This window comes from Canis aureus, chromosome 15 (genome assembly GCF_053574225.1).
Source record: "Canis aureus isolate CA01 chromosome 15, VMU_Caureus_v.1.0, whole genome shotgun sequence".
Classification (NCBI taxonomy): domain Eukaryota; kingdom Metazoa; phylum Chordata; class Mammalia; order Carnivora; family Canidae; genus Canis; species Canis aureus.
Genome location: NC_135625.1, coordinates 54,845,449 through 54,866,472, shown reverse-complemented (window position 1 = coordinate 54,866,472; position 21,024 = coordinate 54,845,449). Strand labels below are relative to the sequence as shown.

General features: G+C 41.2%; 1 protein-coding gene across 1 annotated transcript in view; it reads right to left on the bottom strand.

The window, feature by feature from the left end:
• The window catches only part of BPGM (bisphosphoglycerate mutase), a 33,928-nt gene extending 13,316 nt beyond the window's left edge, over nt 1-20,612 (bottom strand). Inside the window, exons 1-2 of the mRNA XM_077849985.1 lie at nt 20,301-20,612; nt 7,326-7,988 (exon numbers count right to left, since the gene is read on the bottom strand). Coding sequence (XP_077706111.1) covers nt 7,326-7,926 — 601 coding nt within the window. The 5' untranslated portion in view covers nt 7,927-7,988; nt 20,301-20,612. The remainder of the gene's footprint in view (nt 1-7,325; nt 7,989-20,300) is intronic.
• Nucleotides 20,613-21,024: the final 412 nt, after the last annotated feature.

Here is a 21,024-nt window from a genome sequence, read left to right as displayed (position 1 = left end):
GTTGAAAAGCAGAGATATTAAATTAGCAATTGGCAGGGGAGAGGCTGTCCTGATCAGGAAAGAAGCGTATCCTGGGCCCTGACATGTGGTTCTTGGGTTTGCACTTCTTGTACAAGACTGCTGCCTCGCTCTGAATTCAGAACACTTGCCTCCCTGCACCGTTCCTACTCCTGCATTGACCTACTCCTAGACTGGCTGGTTGGGAGAAGGAAAAAAAGTCAGAAGACCCCATGATGACTAGGGAATTCAGAGGCAAGTGAGCAGAAATCACAGTGGTGCAGAAAAAGCTTTACTGGAAGAGCTCACAACCCCCAAGTACAAAGCTTCATGGTGTGGCAATTTATAGCTAATTTATGAAGACAGGCTTTGGTGATTCCCTACGCGGTCCATGGTTTAAACGCTGAGTAAACACAGCACCAACTGCTCCCAGAAAGCATACCAGTGCCCTCCAGGTTAGTTTTCAAAGGCAAAGGTAGGTGTATATGTAGCAACCTTCCTTTAATTCTACTATTTGACAGTCAACTAATATTGGCCTATTATTTTGTGCAACAAAAGGCATGGTCCCCATTAGGGCAATGGTCATTTCACTGGATAAAAGCAAGACTTTTTAAATTGAGGTATAATATACGTACAGTAAAATTCACCCTTTCGAGTGTACAGAATAATTTTATGAACCCCCCCAAATTTCCTTGTACCCCTTTGCAGCCTGCCCTTTCTTCACCGATCTGTTTTCTGATTTGATAATATTGCTTTTTCGTGAATGGTAAATAAATGGAGTCATACAATGCACAATTTGTTGCTTTAAAAAATAATAGAAATTTATTTTCTTATGGTTGTAGAGCTATCAAGGTCTGAGGCCTCTCTCCTTGGTTTGTAGATGGCTGTCATCCCCCTGTGCCTTCACATGTCTGTGTCCTGATCTCTTATGAGGACACCAATTATGTTGTACTAGGGCCACCCTAGTGGCCCCATTTTACTTTAATTACCTCTTTAAAAAATCCTATGTCCAAATATGGTCATATTCTGAACTACTGGGGCCTGAGACTTCAAGAGGATTGCACAATATATAGCTTTTTGAATTCAGTGTCTTTCACTTAGCATAAAGCAGTTGAGATTCACCCATGATGTTGGGTGTGTCAGTAGTCTGCTCCTTTTTATCTAAAGCAGTTTCTTTAGGTAAAACAGCTTAGTGATCAATGATTGGTCAACTGAAATAAAAACTATGACCTAGATACACTAAAAAGCAGAGTAAAACACAGGATTGAAGAACAGCTTTCCAGCCAGCTCAGAGCCTTGCCCTAGTTCCTATGTTAAACAGGATACATATGTAAAATGCCTAGAACTGCACATAGCACACAGCATGCACTCAAAATAGGGCCACCTTGTATAGCTGTGCTAGGGAACACCATACACGAACCACAATGTTAGGGTAACAGCAAAAATAAGTGGAGACTCAGTTCCATCAAATTAACTTTTAATGGTTTACCTGCCAAGGATACTCTTGACTCAGCTTCTTAAAACATAGTATTCCAAACAAAAAATAGAACAAGGGAAGGGCTACTTTTCAGAAAAAAAATTAAAACAAAAAAGCCAGGCAGTAATCATGTGTGGAGACTCAGCGAACTGGGTTTGGGTGGAGTTCACGACTCCAACTAATTATCATGATCATGGCTAAGTCATCTGAAGTCTGTCTGGGTTTCATTTTCCTTCAACAGCACCTGTCTTCTTTTTCACAAATGGAAAAAGTGTCAGCACCTTTGAAAAAGCACCTTGACTGCTTATAGGGTAAAGTCGTCATACCACCAAATAGTTGAGAAACAAAATAATGTCATAAGAACCAACACTCTTCATTGCTGAGGTATATACGATATAGGGTAGATGTGTAACACTAGTATACTTTCAAGTAAAAGGATCATAAGGCACTGAGATTTTGGGGTAAACCAAAAATATAAGCAGTTATTTAATGGGGTCATCATCCTTCCTACCCCAAGTTATAGTCTTTAAATAATAAAGTATTTTTGTGATATGACAATATGCTGTCATTGGATTCTATCAGCTATCACCCTCCTCCCCAGCAGGAAGTAGCAGGTTTAGGTCTGTTGAATGGTTTAAGGACAATACAGGGAAACTGCCCCAGTTCCTTGAAAGATCCTGTTTATAGGGGAGAGTTTTATATAAACATACCTAGAAAGCATGCCTATGAATCAGATGAATCTACAATCACAAGCATTCTTACTTTGTAATCAATGCAAAGAATTTAGCAACTTTTGTTTTTACAGGAAGTGTGGAATCTTATCAGAGCCATTTCAAGGATTCATTCTTACTATTAGTGAAGGCTAACATCTTTATAAGGTGACCATATGATTTATCATTCAAGTGGGGCACTTTTGAAAATGAAAGGAGAGGCTATTAATAATTGCACTGGGCCAACAGGTATTAACCAGAAAATGACTAATGGTCATATGTATGTACATACGTAACTATACAGTAAGAATAATGTGGCAATTAAAGATGGTAAATTTTAGGACATGTTTTAAACACAATGAGCACATATAAATTGACAAGTAGTCCTTACTATCAGATAAAAATCTGTATGTTCCCCCTAAAGTAATTTTTTGGAGTCTTAAAAAGTCAGCATCCAAATTCAAAGGAATGTTTTCTTTTAGGTTGGGCCTTTATCAAGTACCACAGAAAGCCCTGTAAAACTTGAGCTCCTGAAAGTCAGACATGCAAGTTAAGAGGATTCATGTTGCTATTCCTATTCTGGTGAACATATACATCCAGAATCAATTTTTAAAAATCTAAAATCTCATTAAGAAATGACATGTTAGAAATAACACATGATTTCTTCTGATCTTGGGAAAGTCACTTATACTTAATTCTTAGAGCTGTGACAGAATACTTGGATCTTATTTTTCAATATACACTATAAGAGAAATCTCTTAGTGGAGATTGGTGTCTAGGGAACTCCTAAAATAAGACATGATAACTAATTTATCAAGTGATCCTAAAATCTAGTTTAGTCCATTTCACGGACATGAAATAATTTCTTCCATGTTAGGCGTGGAAGCCATTATAGGAAATCACAGCGACATCAAAGAGCTCCACGAATCTTAACAGCACCACCAGGGGGTACTACAGGCCAAAAAGGAACAAAGTTGTTCTCTGACCCAGGATGGATGAGCCCTGATTACATACCAGCCTTATGTCTTCTATGGACAGATCCCAATTTTCCCATCCACTCCATTTGTTTCCCTACCTATGGACTTGTGCCTAATGGCATATTATGGATTTTGTCATTTTTTTCCCCCTGAATATCGGCCATCCTTCCTGGTCACCAACCCTCCCATTTCCAGTCCCTGTCTCATCTACACCTCCCCTGTCCTTGGCTTGCAGACATCTGCCAACTCCATACCCTTTCTATTTTCACATACTTCCAACTCGAATCTCCTCATACCATTTACCTCTTCCAGCATGAACACTGCTGTTTTAAATTAATTATCTCCAAATAAAAACATATTGTCTAAGGCCTATATTATAGGGATAGGGATAGGAATTGCAATTTAAGGTTGCTTCAATTTCATTAAGCCCTGAAAGGTGATTCTGTTCTATCATCCAACTTAAAAAAAAAAAAAAAAAAAAGACCTTCAGAAGAAAGTTTAAATAAAGCATGAGGACTAATGCCTGCTCATTTTTCATCAATCCCTATAAATCCATTTCTGCCCTAGTGGTCAAAGTTGTATTTTGTTTTATCTTTTCCTTATTCTGTACTCCACATCCATGCATACCTACTTTGATAGCATTTCCATATATTTGCCCTGAAATATTTTTTTCTAGGCCAAAGTCAAATCCTTTCTTCCTTCAATCCCATTGACTAAACTATTTGAGCAGCTTTAATTAGAAATTCACATACCATACCATTTACCCACATAAACTGTACAGTTTGATGGTTTTTAGTATATTCAGATTTGAACAACCATCATTACAATCAATTGTAGCACATTTTCACAACCCTGACATGAAAACCTGTACCCAACCAAAGTCACTCTTCATTCCGCACCCCCTTTACCTCCACCCCGGGCCTAGGAAACAAATAATCTGTTCTCTGTCTCTAAAGATTTGGTCAGGCTGATATTTCATTTAAGTAGAATTGTAAAATATACGCTCCTTTGTGACTGGTTTCTTTCAGGTAACAATAATTTCCAAGTTCATCCATGTTGTAGCACATAAGACAATTCCATTCTTCTTCATTGCTGAATAATTTTATATTGAATAGATATATCAAGCTTAATTTACCCAGTCACAAGATGATGGGCATTTGGGATGCTCCCATGTTTTGGCTCTTATGAATAACATTTCTATGAAGGTTTGTGTATAGGTTTTCGTATGGACATATGTTTTCATTTCTCTTAAGTACTGTTATGGGTTGAACTGTATCCCTCCAAAAAGATATGTCGAAGTCCTATCCTGAGAATGTGACCTTCTTTGGAAACAGGGCTTTTATATAGAGGTAATCAAGATGAGGCCTTTGGCTCTACTCAAATATTATTTGTGTTCCTAAAAAAGGGGGGGGGGGAATTAGGAGAAGGAAGAGAGAGACAGAGGAAAAACACCAAGTAAAGTCTGAGGGCCACACTGATGCATCTACCAACCAGGGAACACCAAAGATTTCCAACAAACACAAGAAACTAGAAGAGGCAACAAAGGATTCTCACCTTGAGCTTTTGAAGAGAATAGGACCCTGCCAACACTTTAATTTAGGACTTCCAGCCCCCTAGAACTGTGAGAAAATTAGTATATATTGTTTTAAGCCATACAGTGACTGGTACTTTGTCACAGTAACACTATGAAATGAATACAGGTAAATATTGGTGGGTCATATGGTAATTGCGTGTTTAATCTATTGAGAAGCTGCCACATTGTTTTCCATACCAGCTATACAAATGATTGTTTTTCAGTAAATTATTAGTGGTTTTAAAACCTCTTTCTTTTTTTTTTTTAAAACCTCTTTCAAATGCATAAAGATTTCTATGGGTAACGTTGCCCTCCACAGGTAGTTCTCCCTCTACCCCCACCATGGTGATAGTCTTCTTCACCACCATTTGTAAACCTTCCTATTCCCTTCAAAAAAAGGAACAGAAACAAATAGTGAACTCATCGATGTACTCAGAGAAGGGGGTATCAAAGATGAGTTGTGGCTGGGGATGCCGAATAATCTTAAAGATCTAAACCTGAAGATAGCTGAAGAATAAATGGTATTAAACAGCAAGAAATTGTTTCTGAAGAGAAGATTTCCTAGCTCAGACAAGGAAGAAAAGAGGATCCTGAAGGAGATGATGACATTTTTTTTAGAGAAGGGAGCTTGGCCACAAAGAGATCTAAGTCTCGTCTCTGGAAAAAAAGCAACTGGCATCGTGGGACAGAATATATCTCTTGGTAGAAACTTCAAAATTCTGCATTTCAGTTCATTATTGTCCTAAGAGAAGGCTCAACTCTTCTGCAAACAATGAAATACTATAGTCCAATAATGAATTTATCATTTAAGCAATACCTAACTTTTCTGAAAGGAGAAGAACAGAGGGACACCTAGGGGGCTCAGCGGTTGAGCGTCTGCCTTTGGCTCAGGTGGCGACCCAGGGGTCCTGGATTGAGTCCCTCATTGTGCTCCCCTTGGGGAGCCCGCTTCTCCCTCTGCCTGTGTCTCAGCCTCTCTCTCTCTGTGTCTCAGTAATAAATAAATAAAATTTTAAAAAAAGAATAGAACCCTTTATATAGTTGAGTAAATAAGATATATACACACACATACACAAACAGATTGAGTGCTATGTCTAGCCAATAATGTTTTTAATAGCCAATAAAGTCTGTAGAGTTTAGATCTCTGCACAAATAATGGATACAGGTATACAGTAATGATTTGGCTCCTGGCCATGTTATAAAAATCAAGGGTAAAAACACATGCTAGAAAGCTTACAATAAAATCTCACAAAGATCACTTTGTCTTGTTACTAATAACCTGTTTTCACTTATTTCATATACAATGTCAACCTTCCCATTTTTCACAGCCTCTTAGAGAAAAATAAAGCAGAACAGGAAGGGAATGTTGGAGAAATGTGTTCTAATATCATCGGCTAACTATGATAGTGCTAACACACAGGAAAATAGTCGACAGAGCAGATCACTCAGAAAGCACAACTGCCTGGGATTACTTAGTGAAGGGAGAAAGGGAAGGAGAGACCCCCTAGAGGTACCACAGAGCCATCACTGATGCCCAAACTGGTCAGCCTGAGTCCTCAAGAGTTCATTTAGCTCACATTACTTAAGAGGGGGATAACAGTATCGTACATTTCAGAATATGCTTAGAATACAAAATCAAGTAGTTAAAATAAAATTGAGGCAACCAATTATCTCCAGTAAGCCAACTTTTCATTTTCTGTCCCCCTAACTTTCTCCCAATCAATGACTAAGCCGGGTCTGGAAAGAGAGGACTAGAACAAAGGAATTGTTCAAGAAAGCCCGGTCTGGGGCAGCCCTGGTGGCGCAGCGGTTTAGCACCACCTGCAGCCCAGGGCATGATCCTGGAGACCCTGGATCGAGTCCCACATCAAGCTCTCTGCGTGGAGCCTGCTTCTCCCTCCGCCTGTGTCTCTGCCTCTCTCTCTCTCTCTCTCTCTCTCTCTCATGAATAAATAAATAAAATCTTAAAAAAAAAAAGAAAAAAAGAAAAAAAAGAAAGAAAGCCCGGTCTGGAACACAAGAATAACCATTTAAAGTTGGAAGAACATGGGCAAAACCCAAAGTCCAGATAATTTTTTATTTATATGGAAAGACTCAAATAAATTGACTTTGCATACCATTTCTATAGAAGTCTATACCCTTCCTAGCCTCCCTTTATTACAACAAAAAACCACATAATCCTTTAGATCAAGGGTTCTCAAGGTGGACAACCCCAAAGAGCAATATAGGCATTACCAGAAAACACCACAGAAATGCAAATTCTCCAGCCACATCCCAGGCCTGTGAATTCAGAAATTCCAAGAGTGGGGTCAGCAATCTATAATAAACCATATCCCCCCACCCCCCGGGAATTCTGACATTTGCTAAAGTTTTCGAATCACTGCTTTATATAATATGAATGTAAAAGGCAAAGGGTTTTTGATTTATAGAACAAAGTGATTCTTAAAAGACCGAAGCAGCAAAAGGGAATAGGAAAGAAAGTCTATCATGTAAATTATGCATTGTTAGCTCAGAAACCATGTTCTTTCTAGATTAGGCCCAAGTATAACACTTAGTAACCTCTAGAGTAAGTAGCAGCATAAAGATGGTACCTTCCAGATGCTTCAGGAGAGCCCTACTGCTATTTCCATGAGCAGATATCAGAATGGTTTTGCCACTTAATACTTCGGGAGCAATCCTTTCATTCCAAAAGGGAAGGAGTCTCTCCAGAACATCCTTTAAGCTTTCAGATCGTGGCAGCTGATCCACAGGTATATCACACACCTTATACCTCCGGTCGTTATAGATTTCATGGTAATAAGGGTGAGATTCCTCAATGGGTGGTGGGGTCACATTGTAGCTTCTTCTCCAGAGCCTCACTTGTTCTTCACCGTGATTCAAAGCCATTTGCTCCCTGTTGAGACCGATCAAAGCTCCATAGTGACGTTCATTTAGACGCCAAGAGCTTTCCACCGGAACCCACTCCTGCCCCAGCTCTTCCAGGATCAGCCAGGCTGTGTGGATGGACCGATTGAGGATGGATGTGAATACAAGATCAAACTCCAAGTTTAGTGCTTTGAGTTGCTTTCCACAGTTCCGAGCTTCCTCCATTCCTTCACTGTTAAGTTTCTGATCCACCCAGCTACAAAAACGATTCTCTTTGTTCCAGGCACCCTCTCCATGTCTTAACATAATCAGTTTGTACTTGGCCATACTGATGGCTGAGCTTCCCTAGCACTTTTCAAATGGACCAATATTCAATGACAACAATACATCTAGAAAGAGAAGAAACAGAAAGTATGTTATATTCTTCCTTCAACGGACTACCTGGGAATGGAAGCACAAGTTTACAACAGTCAGTGTCTAAGTGAAACTGGAGTCATTCCTTTGAACAGATTTGACATCAGGACGTCAGACGGCTTACACACTATGGCACATACAGGCATATTCAACAAATAATTAATTACAGGGAACCCAGTCAACTTTAATTTTCTGATGGCTAGACAGTATGTTAATTGCATGATGCAAAATAACAGAACAAATCATTCCTATGGCATGCTGCATTTCCGCCAGATAAAAAGGCAGTCCATGCCCAAAGAGGCCAGGGTTTAATAGAATGAGTTATAGATGTCTAAAAAGATGACTAGAGCTGGGAACTCCCAGCTCCTAGCAGCTGACTTCAGGTTGAAGACATCCTCCTCACTTTGTTTTCCCTCTGGTGAAAAAAGAAATATTTACCAGTTTCACTTCATTATAGAAGTTATGGAACCATCATATTTATCCAGCATCAGTCACTAACCAGTGGCAACTAGCTCTTCAATGCGCTGGGCTGCACTACGTATAAGAAAACCCAGTGTTCAACATTCCAACACCACCAAAAGTGATTGAAAGCAACACGAACACCCAATACGGTACTCCCCAAAATAATCTCGCCTGCCTCAAGACAGAGCTTTCAGCAGGCATAAATCCATATGCAAAACAAGCTATCAAATGCTAGCAGCTAAGAGATGCAGGTCGCAGGAGTGAGAGGAAGCACGCTGATAAGGAGGCCTGCTCTCCTCCTCCCCAATCCTTAAACTGTCCTATGCACACCAGCCACATCTCAGCACGAGACGAATCTGGGAAAGTGGGACAGACAATCTTAGGGTGTTTCTGAATTCCCAAAGGTAAGAGGCTGGCCCAAAGGTCTGCTGGGCTCACTCTGCACCCTGTAGAACCTGCGGCTCTGGTTGCCTTAGCCTGTCTTCACTCTCCTTGCAGCGGACACACGTAACACTGACAAATGGGGCTCACTTCACTTGCCCAGTGCTCTCCATTTCCACCCCAGGGTTTTCCACACTGGGGAGTAAAAATGCTATGAACACTAGGGCCTGCTCTTCCACCATTCTTGATGAGTCCTATTAACTGGAGATTTTTCTGTCCCACTTAACCTATGATTCACCCAGTTACATAACAGTCAGTGACAAAGGTAACTGAAATCTGGGTAGCTGGTTTCTTCTTTAGTAATTCCTAGAGGTTCTGAAGGGGAAAAAGCCCTTCAAATAAGGCTACATCTTAGTTCAGGAGAAGGCTAACTGAGGAACACCCGAGGGAGGAAGTGGATGGAGAGGTAAGCTGCAAGTACTTAAAAGACAAGGGTAGTTGGGTTTAGGGTCTCCCTTTCTTGTCAAGCATTAGCTCTGAAGCTTTCCTGCGTGAGAAGTGGGAAGCATCTGGAAGAGACTGGGCTCAGGCGAAAGCACTTCAGAGAGCTGAGAAATTCTGGAGGGAGAGAGAGGCCTCTCCCCACCCTCAGCCCAGAGGGGCCTCAGGGTGGCAAAAGAACAGAGAATGGGATGAAAGACATCTGGGCAGTGTTTTTCTGTGTGATTCCTGGTGCCCAGAGGCAGAATAATCATGAAGCTCGAGTTTCAAGTTCCTTCACTTGAACACACTCCTTCTAAGGCACTGGGAGAAATCAAATAAGGAATGCACGTGTGTGTGTGTGTGTGTGTGTGTGTGTGTGCGCGCGCACATATGTGTGCACGTGTGTGTCTGTTTAATTTGCAAAAGAAAGACATTTTTGTATTGTTTTAAAGAGCCTCAATTCACCAAATAGTAGAAGCTTCAGATCAATCAAAAACTAGATCCACCCCCTTGTAACATTTATTGTTGGGTTGCTGAAAAGAGAAGCCACCTCAACCCTTACTTTGTCTTGCCAAGCAAGTAGCCTCCTTATGCTTAATGAAGCCATTTTCCCTTCAAATGAAAGAGTATGATGGACAAATTCTGTAGGCAGAAGCACTCCTCCAGAACATGAGAGGCTCCTAGCTCTGGGAAACGAACAAGGGGCAGTGGAAGGGGAGGTGGGTGCGGGGATGGAGTGACTGGGTGACAGGCGCTGAAGGGGGGCACTTGGCGGGGTGAGCTCTGGGTGTTATGCTATATGTTGGCAAATCAAACTCCAATAAAAAATATACAAAAAAAAAAAAAAGAGCACTCCTCCATGGTCTTTGAGTATGAACTCTACCGAGAGCAAAATATAGAAATAACATCATGAATACCCAAGCACTTACTACCAAGCTTTGTATTATTTTAATCTGCTATATTTGCTTACTTTGCTTAAGAAATAAAACAGTTTCTCTGTTTTCAGCCACCACCACCCCCTCTCCAAATACATATACTGGATCAGAGAAACAGTACTGTAGCCACAGAGACTACACAGATACACACTCTTCCCTCACTCTGGCGTACAGGGTTGAATATAGGATAAGGTACCCGACCAGTGCATCTATCTTGGGTAAACAAAGTTACTTCCTTCTCTCCTCCTTACTGCTATCAACTGACTTCCTATTTAATTAACTGCTATTTACACAGGAGATGTTGAGGTTTAGAGTTTTCAATCTTTAAGATTTTAATCATCATGGGACCTGGTATACCAAGTGTTTACCAACAAACACTCAAGGCAGTACAGTCTCATTTAAGGTTTAAGGCAGGGGCTGCAAACTCACATGTCCCAGTGGATCAGAAAGAGGTGAAGAGCAGTGATGCTGGGTCACAGGGGTGATGGGAACCGTGGACAACTGTAGGGAACACATGTGCTTCTCTGATGGATGCAACTCCCATGTAAATGGACAGAGTTTTTGTATAACCTGGTCTCATTCAAGTAAGGGTCCCATTCTCAGACCCTTTCTGGAGGACAAACAGAAGATGGGACCTCTCAAAGCAAACATGGGAGAGAATGCAAGCCTTCGAGTCAGACCACAGAGGACCTATGAACTTGGTTTTGTCTTTAGGGGAAATAAAATGTCTTCTTTAAAAAAAAAAAAAAAAAAAAAACTAAAAATGGTCATTTCAGCTCCTCAAAGTTCATATAAAACTAAAAGGGGTAGTGACTACTGAGCTCCCCTGTTTCTCTGTGAGGCTCTGAGGAACTGGGGTTTCCGGATCTTCCAATTTTTAAAAACACCAGAAATGTACATTTTTTATGTGAAATCTGGTAATAATACTGGTAACTAATTTAAATACATTTTTTAAATGTGAGCTAAACGAAATATGTCTGGAGGCTAGATTGAGTCTGCTAACCTAGAAATTGTGACTTACAAAGAAATCTCCAGGCTACAGATGAGGGAAGAGGCCAACAGACCCCAGGTGATGGTCAGACCCTCTAACCTCCACATGTGCTGGGCTCCTTGTCCCTGAACCTCCTTCATGAAACCCTTGGCCAGTAGCCTGCAGAGCCCTGTAATCAAACTTCCACTCAACTTTGGACCGTTCCCAGAATACTTCCGCAAGCTCTGAGCTTTAACCAAGCTGAAAATGAACTGAAAGCAAAACTACCTCTTCCAGGTAACTGCTTCTTCCTTTCATCAGGGGTCCGTGCCTCTGATCCTGGGACACAGGCAGTGTTGGGCAGGCTCCTGCTACCTCCCAGTCCTAACCAAATGCCTTCCACCTCCACCATCTTCTGGGAACAGGAGAAGCCTGGATTCTGAGAATCTGTCTATATTCATATGTAGCTCTTGTGCCCTCACTTATTAGTGGCAAACAGCCTGAAAAGTGAGCACCCTATTTAAAATCCTCAATCACTTCCTGTTGGTCTTAGGATAGAGTTAAAAATCCTTAACATGACCTGTAAGGCTTTGGTTTTCCTTTTTTTCCTTGAGCATGCCATGTTCTTTCTTGCTTCAGGACCTCTGCAAACACTGTACCCTACCCAGAACCCCGATACAGCATCTCCTTCCCTCCACTGCCACTTGAGTCCCACCCAGCTTTAGGTAACTGCTAGCCATCCTTTAGATCAGCTGTATCCAACCAAAATATATGGGAAGCCACACATGTTATTTTAGATTTTTTAAAAGCCATATTAAAAAGGGGGAAATAAATAAATAAAATTAATTTTAATAATACATTTTATTAAACTTTATAGATTCAAAATATTATTTTAACATATGACCCACATAGAATACTTCATAGGGTATTTCACATTCTTTTTTTCATTTAGCCTTTGAAACTTGATGTATATTTTAGACTTAAAGCACATCTTGGGACACCTTGGTGGCTCAACAGTTGAGCGTCTGCCTTCAGCTCAGAGCATGATCTGAAGTCCCAGGATTGAGTCCGACATCGAGCTCCCCGCAGGGAACCTGCTTTTCCCTCTGCCTGTGTCTCTCCCTCTCTCTCTCTCTCTCTCTCTGTGTCTCTCATGAATAAATAAATTAAATCTTTAAAAAAAAAAAGTATATCTTGATTTGAACCAGCCTCATTTTAAAGGCTCAGGTGACCAGCGGCTACCATATTGATTGGAACACTCTTACAGCTTAGTTTAAAGGTTATTTCCTCTAGGCCAATGGTTCTCAAACTTGAACATACATCAGAATCACCAGGAGAAGTAGTTACAACAGGGTGCTGAGCCTCACTTTCAAGGCCTAACTTGAGTAACCTCTGGGGCAGGCCTGTGGATCTGAGGATCTGTATTTCTCTCAAACTCCCAGGTGATGCCGTGATACTGCTGGTTTGAGATCTATGCTTTGAGAACCTTGGCTCTAGGCCGACCTCTCTGCCCTTCTTCTCACCCACTGGGAAGTGGTCAGTCCTGCTTGGTATATACTCTTAAAGCATCTTGCTCTACAACATTGGGTACAGTTGTGATGGATCACTTGTGATGGATTACCTGTTCAGTATCCATGTGCCTGTTAGACTGTAAGCTGCATCACCGCAGGCCTTACTCACCCCTGTATCTCAAGAACCCAGCAAGACTATTTGACACACACTGGGCACTTAGTAGGAAGGTGTGTTGACTGAACCAAAGTCAGTTCAACAGAAGTGATTACATTGTGCTAAGGAGCCTAAGATTTGACAGTTTGGATGGTAACTGCCAAAGTAAAAACACTCAGTTGGCAGGCCTGAGGGGTTAGGAAGCCTTAATTCAAGAATTGTGGCATATTTAATGGCAAAGCCAGAGCCAATAACAATCACCCGCCACACTTCTATATCCTTCACGGTTTAGTATATTCAATGAATGGCTATAATCTCCACAGAGAAAAGAGAGACTCCAACTGACATTACACTATATGTTAACTAATTAGAATTTAAATAAAAACTTGAAACAGGGATCCCTGGGTGGCGCAGCGGTTTGGCGCCTGCCTTTGGCCCAGGGCGCGATCTTGGAGATCCAGGATCGAATCCCACGTCGGGCTCCCGGTGCATGAAGCCTGCTTCTCCCTCTGCCTGTGTCTCTGCCTCTCTCTCTCTCTCTCTCTCTCTCTCTGTGACTATCATAAATAAATTAAAAAAAAAAAAAAAAAAAAACTTGAAACAAACAAAAAAACCAAAAAAAACCCAAAGAGCAAACAAACAAAACACATAGAGCCACTCAGGGGCAAACTAGAACTGCAATCCACATCTGCCTTCAATACCTGTGTTCTTTCTCCTCACCATGGAGTCTTTAGAGTCTGGGTTTGAGTATCTAGGCTCACTTGGCTTCACTTCACAGGAGCATCTCCAGTTACAACTTGTCCTTCCAAACCCAAGCAGTCATTTCATAAAATACATACAAACAAGGTGAGTATAAATGAGGGATCAGCTTATGACTGCTCTAGAGAAAAACCTCAAGGCACAAAGACAAGTGGGCAATTTACAAAGAGATACCACACTACAAATATACACTCCCCACCCTCAAATTAAAAACTTTTTTTTAAGTGAAGCTTTTGTGTGTGTGCTGTTTTTTGTGTTGTTTTCGGTAGAGCTCACCACTCTGGAGTTGGTTCTCAAGGCTCCTCATTTACCCCTTGGCAAGGGCTACCAGCACTTGAATTAAGCACTAATTTTAGTCAATGATTTACTTCATACCAAAAAGGGCCATACAGGTCACTGAATTAGTATACCCCAGGGTTTCTTCCTTTAAAAAAAAATTATTTGTTTGTTTGTTTGTTTAGTTGAAAGAGACAGAAAAAGAGCAGGTATGCATAACCCTGAGTTCATAACCTGAGCAGAACCATTTAACCCACTGAGAAACCTAGGAACCCCAGGGTTTCTTCTTTCTTAAAGTCTGGTATTGCTCAAAGGAAAAACATACTAAACAAACATAACTTTTTATACGACTTTGTGGCTCATCTTCTCATCCCTTCCTCTTTGCTGTTTCCATCTCCTCTGGCCATTATTTTTTTAGTCCTCTAACACCTAAAGTGGGCCTTGATCACTCTATTGAAATGGTCTCCCAAAAGACTACCAATTAGTTATTTCTTACTAAGTGAAGACCATCTTTTCTCAGGATTCACACCTCTTTGATCCCTCTGAAACTATTTCAATCTACGGGGAATAATTATTCTAAGATTTCAGTGCTGCAGTCCTCTCAACTCTTTTGTTGTTACATCCTGGACTTGGGTCTCCATATTTTCCTACTCACCACTAAGAGAACTATGATGATGAAGACAGCATATGATGTCATAGCAGCTAATATTCATGGAGGGCTCACCATGTGTTTGTGATTATTTGAATCCTCAACCACCATCTTATGGAGGTTTTACAGATGCAGAAATTATTACTCTCATTTTACAGATGCAGAAATGTAGAAGGTAAGGTCGGCTTGCCCAAGGTCGACACACATTGTAAATGGCAGGGCTGGAATTCAGTCTCAAGCAGGCTGGACCCCAAAGCCTATCCTTAGGCCTTGAACCACTCTGCTATACCACCATATTGGCACCTAAGCCTCTGTCTTCAGTCCTTGGAAACATTTTGCACTACTTTATAAATGATTTATAAATTGACAGCCTCAAATATTCATTACTCTCCCCAGTCTGGCCAATGAATTCATTCTTTAAACATGTGTTTAAACTCCATTTAAACTCCATTTAAGCATGACATAACACAGGACTGTGAGGAGCATTAAATCTAATATCGATTATGTCTTCAAAGAACTGATGGTAGAAAGGGATATGTGTGTGTGTACCACTAAGGCAGAAAGTAATCCACACCATGAGAAAGCACTTCATCCATAAGGGAGATGAAAAAGGAGAGACTATTTCTGAGTAAGGTTTCATGGACATGGCACTATTTAAGCTGATTCGGAAAGGTGTTCAGACTTAGATTTATAGAAAAAAGAAAAGGAATTTTAGCCTAAGGGAATAGTGAGTAGAGGCAAAAGAACAGGTATATACAGAGAATGTTGACCCATTCAAACTGGCTGGAGTTACAGCATTTCCCGGTTTGCCTAGAGTCCTCTTGCTTTAGGCCTAGTTCCCCAACATAATTATTATAGGGCCCCTTTCACACTTGAGTATCCCATTTGGAAAATTATATGATCCCTATCCTAAGTACAGGGTATATCAAGGGAGTAGGGAGAGGGAGCCTAGAAACATAAGATTGAAGAGTGGCTCCAGAAAGGCCTTGTGCAGAAGAAGATACGTTCTTCTGTAAGTATTGGGACGTCACTAAAGGTTTAATAATGTATATTTTAGGAGGATCATGCAACACCTACAAACACAGAATGAGATGGGGAAAATCACTGATATGAATACCTGAGAGGCTTTTGCAATGGTTCTGGTAATATGTAATGAAGACCTGGAACCAGGATAATGACTGCTGAGAGGAGATGAAGGAGGTGGATATGAAAGACACTACAGCTTAGCAGAAGTGTTGGCAACTTTTTCTGTAAAAGGCCAGATAGTAAAGTTTAGGCTCTGTGGGCTTTATTTTCTCTGTTGCAAATGCTCTATTCTGCCATTGTAGCTGAAAGCATCCACAGACAGCACATAAATGAATAAATGAAACTTTTTTCCAGTAAACTTTATGTATGGACACTGAAATTAGAATTTCATATCATTTTCATGCACGTGAAACAGTGTCATTCTTTGATTTATTCCAACAGGTAAAAAAAAAAAAAATGGTAAGAACCATTCATAGCTTGTGGGCCATATAAAAACAGGTAGTAGACCAGAAGGCCTTAGTTTGCCAATCCCTGGCCTAGCTAATCACCTCAGATTTTGAACTTTTAAGTATCCTGTCGTGGGATAATCTCAGAATTATTAAATCACCTGATTTTATTCTTGGCCAGAACTGCAAGTACCTTGAGTAATGGAATCCCATTCATAATTGTTTTTATTCCTCACAGAAGACAATACTGCACACATTCAAATCAGAGTTTACTTTTGCTTAATTGCTTTAATAATGGATTCACAGTAAAATTATAGAAAAAAGTATTTATGCTGTTAACCAACTTCAAAAAGATGTCATTTTGACATGCTTTATTTCTCTCAGACATCTTCATAAATTGTCACAGTGCTTCACACTTCAGGTGAATGTACACTTGCTTGGGCATACAAACTGAGCAACTGGCTTAGCAGAAAAGAGATGGGATTCAAAGGAAACACACTATGAAAGTGACATTTTCAAAGATTTTTTGCTATATGTAGTATAGAAATACCATCCAAATTGCCTACAAATAAAAGATATTCTTTCCATAAGTGCCTCAATAAATCTGAAGTTATATGTTTTTAGAATTAGCATCCTTTCGGCAAGGCAGGGCTAGAGAAAGTAGGTAGGAGGGGACTGGTGTAAATACACAGCCCTGCATTTACTGAGGTTGCTTCTACAAATATTTCCAGGATCTCTAGGTAGTTTCAACAAATGCAGCATGATGATCTCGCCACTGCCTCCTACTCCTGCCCCTCATTAAGCCATATAATTTTACATTCCTTCCTCATCCTCCACTATAACTGAGGCTCATCCTGTCTTCCAAACTAATGCTCCTGAGACATTGCTACCTCCCTTCCTCAGGTGTTTGAAAAGTAATAATATCTAATATGCTAGTATGAAAACTCATGAACATGAACAAGTGAGGAAAATTATAGGATAAAAACCAGTCTAAAAACTTAGCTTCCAAAAACTGAGTAAGAAGTGTGATCAATGATATAATGTTGAAGTAACATAAAATAAGGGATACAGAGCCAGAGCTGCTTTGATCGAAAGCTTACCCTTAAATATTAGATATTCAAATGCTACCCTCAATGACCCAGATGTTTTCCCCAGTCCAAATCCTCATTGCATAGCTTTGAGCAACTCCTAATCTAACTCCATAGGAATCTAATTCTATAAAAGGTAGGCTGGCTGTATTTGAGGAGAGAAAAAAAGGTTACTTGTATTTCTGATAAATTAAAAAAAGGAACAGTTCCTAAGGGAAATGAAATCCAGAGCTCAGTTCCTTAAAGTCTTAACAAAATACTCTTTCCCCAGAATCAAGCTCAATATTAAAAGTTCAAACATGACTGTACCTAAAAGTACCCTGTGTTTCACCATCTATTTAACTTTTCCTAAAGCTTTACAGTAACTTTCCCATTTGCGCTCTAAGAACACCTCTTTACCAGAAGCAAATGCTCTGACTTCCAGGTATTTTCCAGGCACTATAGTCCTGTCATTCTTTAACTTTACATCTACCAGCAGCCCTTACTGATCACTTGTTACCCCGGTAGCAAACCATAGCAGGTAGACCCTATTCACAGGGAGATCTATCTACATGTGTAATGAGATGAGTGTTCACCTGGGGGACGTTGCTTGTTCCAGCCTGCATGGCATCACTGATGACAACCACTCATGACACCTCCTTCCTAACTTTGGTTACTTATTCCCCCAGGATAATAGCTTTTGTCAACACAAACTATTTCCACCAAACCCCAGGAGTTTGAAGTCAAGAAACTCAGACATTAGTCCCAGCTCTGCAAGTTACTGATAGTGTGATACTGATCAGGTGATTCAAACTTTCTGGACCTTGGGCTTCAAACTATCCATAAAGACCAGGATAATTGCTGTTCTCAAGGAACTATTAGGGAGACTAAATGAGATTATGGTGAAGCTCTCTGCCAAAGAGTGAGAGGTAGCCCTGGGTGAAGGGAGCAGACTAATGAAAATTTGCACAGGCCTCAGGGCCCTGAAAGTGATCCTACCTTGCTGGGGTATATGCAAAGTAAAAGCTGGGGATAAAGCAAAATGAAGATGAGGGTAAAGAGAAAAGGTTAAATTAGGTAGTGGGAGGAGAAATACAATCAAATGCAGTATGTGTTGGGGGTATGGGGAGTTGATGGTAAGATACAGCTCTAGAAGCATACCAAATATTACGCAGTATACTACAATCCAAATGCTTTATTCAAGGGGCTAACATTTACTCTACATTTTATAGAATGTTTGCTTTTTCAGTATTTGTGGCCAAATTTCCTTGAAAACTTTATTATTAAGTAATACTTTGAGTCTTATTTCTCCATGTAAACATTCTCTACACCAGATTTCATTCCGAGGATATTCAAGAGACCATTGGTTCAAATATTTGTGTGTTCTCTGTTCTCTGAGCACCAGACCCACAAAGATGAAGGCACAGCTGAATGTGGATGTATCAGTCATTACTTAAAGTGAAATATGTCACTTAATCTCAACCAACTGTAGAAGGCAAAAGAGGAAGAGAGACTGGAAGATCTGCTCAAACACTAACCTCTGAATTACCTCTGAGTGATGGAATAAAGCATGACATTTTCTGCCACATTATACCCTGTACAATGGTCATTCTGTACAAAGACCAAATTTTCTACAATGATCCATTGGGTTTGGCTTAAAGAAGAGCACAAAAGAACAAGTACTACCCTTTGTAGATGGGAACTTTTATTTGCTAACAGATTGGCCCAGAATTTACTGCTATGAGATTTTTTGCTTATTGTACTTGGGGTGGAAAATGTCTAATCATCTTTATTTTTAAAACAGATTTTTAACACATGCATGGGCCTCAGAAATAATCTACTGCAACATCCGCTTTTTTTAAAGATGCAAAAAATAAGCCAGAGGGTTGAAATGATTTGTTGAAGATTACACAAATAGGAACAGCCTCAAGACTAAAACCTAGGTGTCCTACTTCCAACTCAGAGCTCGGGACACTATACCATTTGCTTGAATTACATTTCTCTAAAGTCCACCTCCGTGGGGATTAAGGAAGGCGGTGGTGATGAGCACCAGGTGATATATGCAAGTGTTGAGTCACTATATTGTATACAGGAAAGGGATATAACCCTGCAGGTTAACTTACTAGCATTAAAAATAAAAACTTAAAGCCCACCCAGCATATGAGGTGCATCTATGTGGGAGGTGCTACAGGAAAACAAAGATGGATAAAACGTAGTTGCTGGCCTCGGGGGAGAGAGTTTTAAAACAAAGTACAAGCTGACGTGTGCTCTGCTTTCATGACAGAAAACCCTAGTACCTTAGGGTTAAAGACACCAATTGATTTTTTTCCTCCAAAAAAATCTGTATTCGGTCCATGAACATTCTGGTATCACTGACAAGCTGTAAACCCTCCATGATTTGGCAGGGAGGTGGTGGGGGAAGAGGATCATAGTAAGTTAGCCGACAACCAATTATCCTTTAACTTCACTTTTTCAAAGTAACTGTGAACTTTACTTCCATTATGCCTTTCTGTTGGCCCTCTCTAGTAATGTAGCCCCCTCATCCCTTTGAAACGGAGGAGCAATAGACTTTTTTTTTTTTTTAATTTTAATTTCTAGTGGGTCTAAGAACCTGTGATTTAGGTCGTTTTGAGAACTACATGAAACCAGTGCAGAAAGTCACCTCTTTCTCCTTCCCTGCATTCGAGTTTTTTTTTTTTTTTTTTCCTATCTACTTAGACTTTTAGGGGTAGGTCTGCCATCGCCCTAAACACAGTGGGGGTGGCCCTGAAAGCATCGGGAGCTGGTTTCCAGGACCCCCACTACTGAAGGGGCTCTGCTACACTTGTGCCTCAAACGTCCAGGAGAGATGGGCTCATCACTCCCTCCAACTCCTGTGTATTCTTGCCGTCAAGACACCCCGACCGAGGCGAAGTCCTCCCTGCAGCTGACAGATCGGGGGGTCGCGGGAAGGCTCATCGTGAGAGAGGGACCTGAGAGGGGCCTGGAGGGTGGACGTGAGGGTAGGAGCTCGAGGGGCGGGCGGGCGGGCGAGCGAGCACCGGGTTCCCTCCAAAGAGGGAATCGGGGGAGTAAAGAACTGGCCTCCCCGCAATCCAAGTGAAAACACCCCGTCATTTAAAACCGGAAGGGTCTGCAACAGCAAAATCCTAAAACAAGACCACTCACCTGCAAGGAGGCCAGCACCAGCAGCAGCAGCAGCCCCACCAGCACCAGCAACAGCCGCCGCTCCTCGGAGCCGCGGAGCAACCAGCTCCACCTACAACTCATCACTGCCGCGGGCATCAACGCTCTTTTCTAGCTCTGGAGTCAGAAGGGGGTAGGTCCCAGCGCTCTTCCTATTGGAGGGTCGGGCTGTCACTCACGCGAGGCCCCACCCCACTCCCCAGGAACCGGTCTGGGGCTTTTCCGTTTCCCAAATCCCCGGGGTAGCAAGCGAGGCTCTGATTGGCTCTCTGAGAAGACGAGCACACGCCATAACCAGTAAGGAGCTGATTTCGACGCCGGTGGGCGGGCTTAGGCCTGGGGAAGTAGAAAAAATAATAAATAAATAAATAAACAAATAAATAAAGCCGGGAGCGTCACCCGGGCAATGGAGGAACCAGAAGCGCGGGAACGTTGTTGCTGATGAAGGGCTAGGAAAGCGTTTGGGTCGCAGAGGAAATGCCTGCCAGCGTAGAGACGTGTCCGCGGAACCCAGGAAGTGGTGAGGTGATGATGCCTTCTTTTACTCTGCGGAAGGTTCAACCTGGGACTGAAGGTGGGAGTCCCCGCAGACGGAAGCTCCTGCTTGCCTCCTGGTTGTCAGGTCTCAAATCGTGATTAAAGCAAAAGTCTTAAAAAAAGGAAAGAAAGAAAAAGAAAGAAAAGAAAGAAAGAAAGAAAGAAAGAA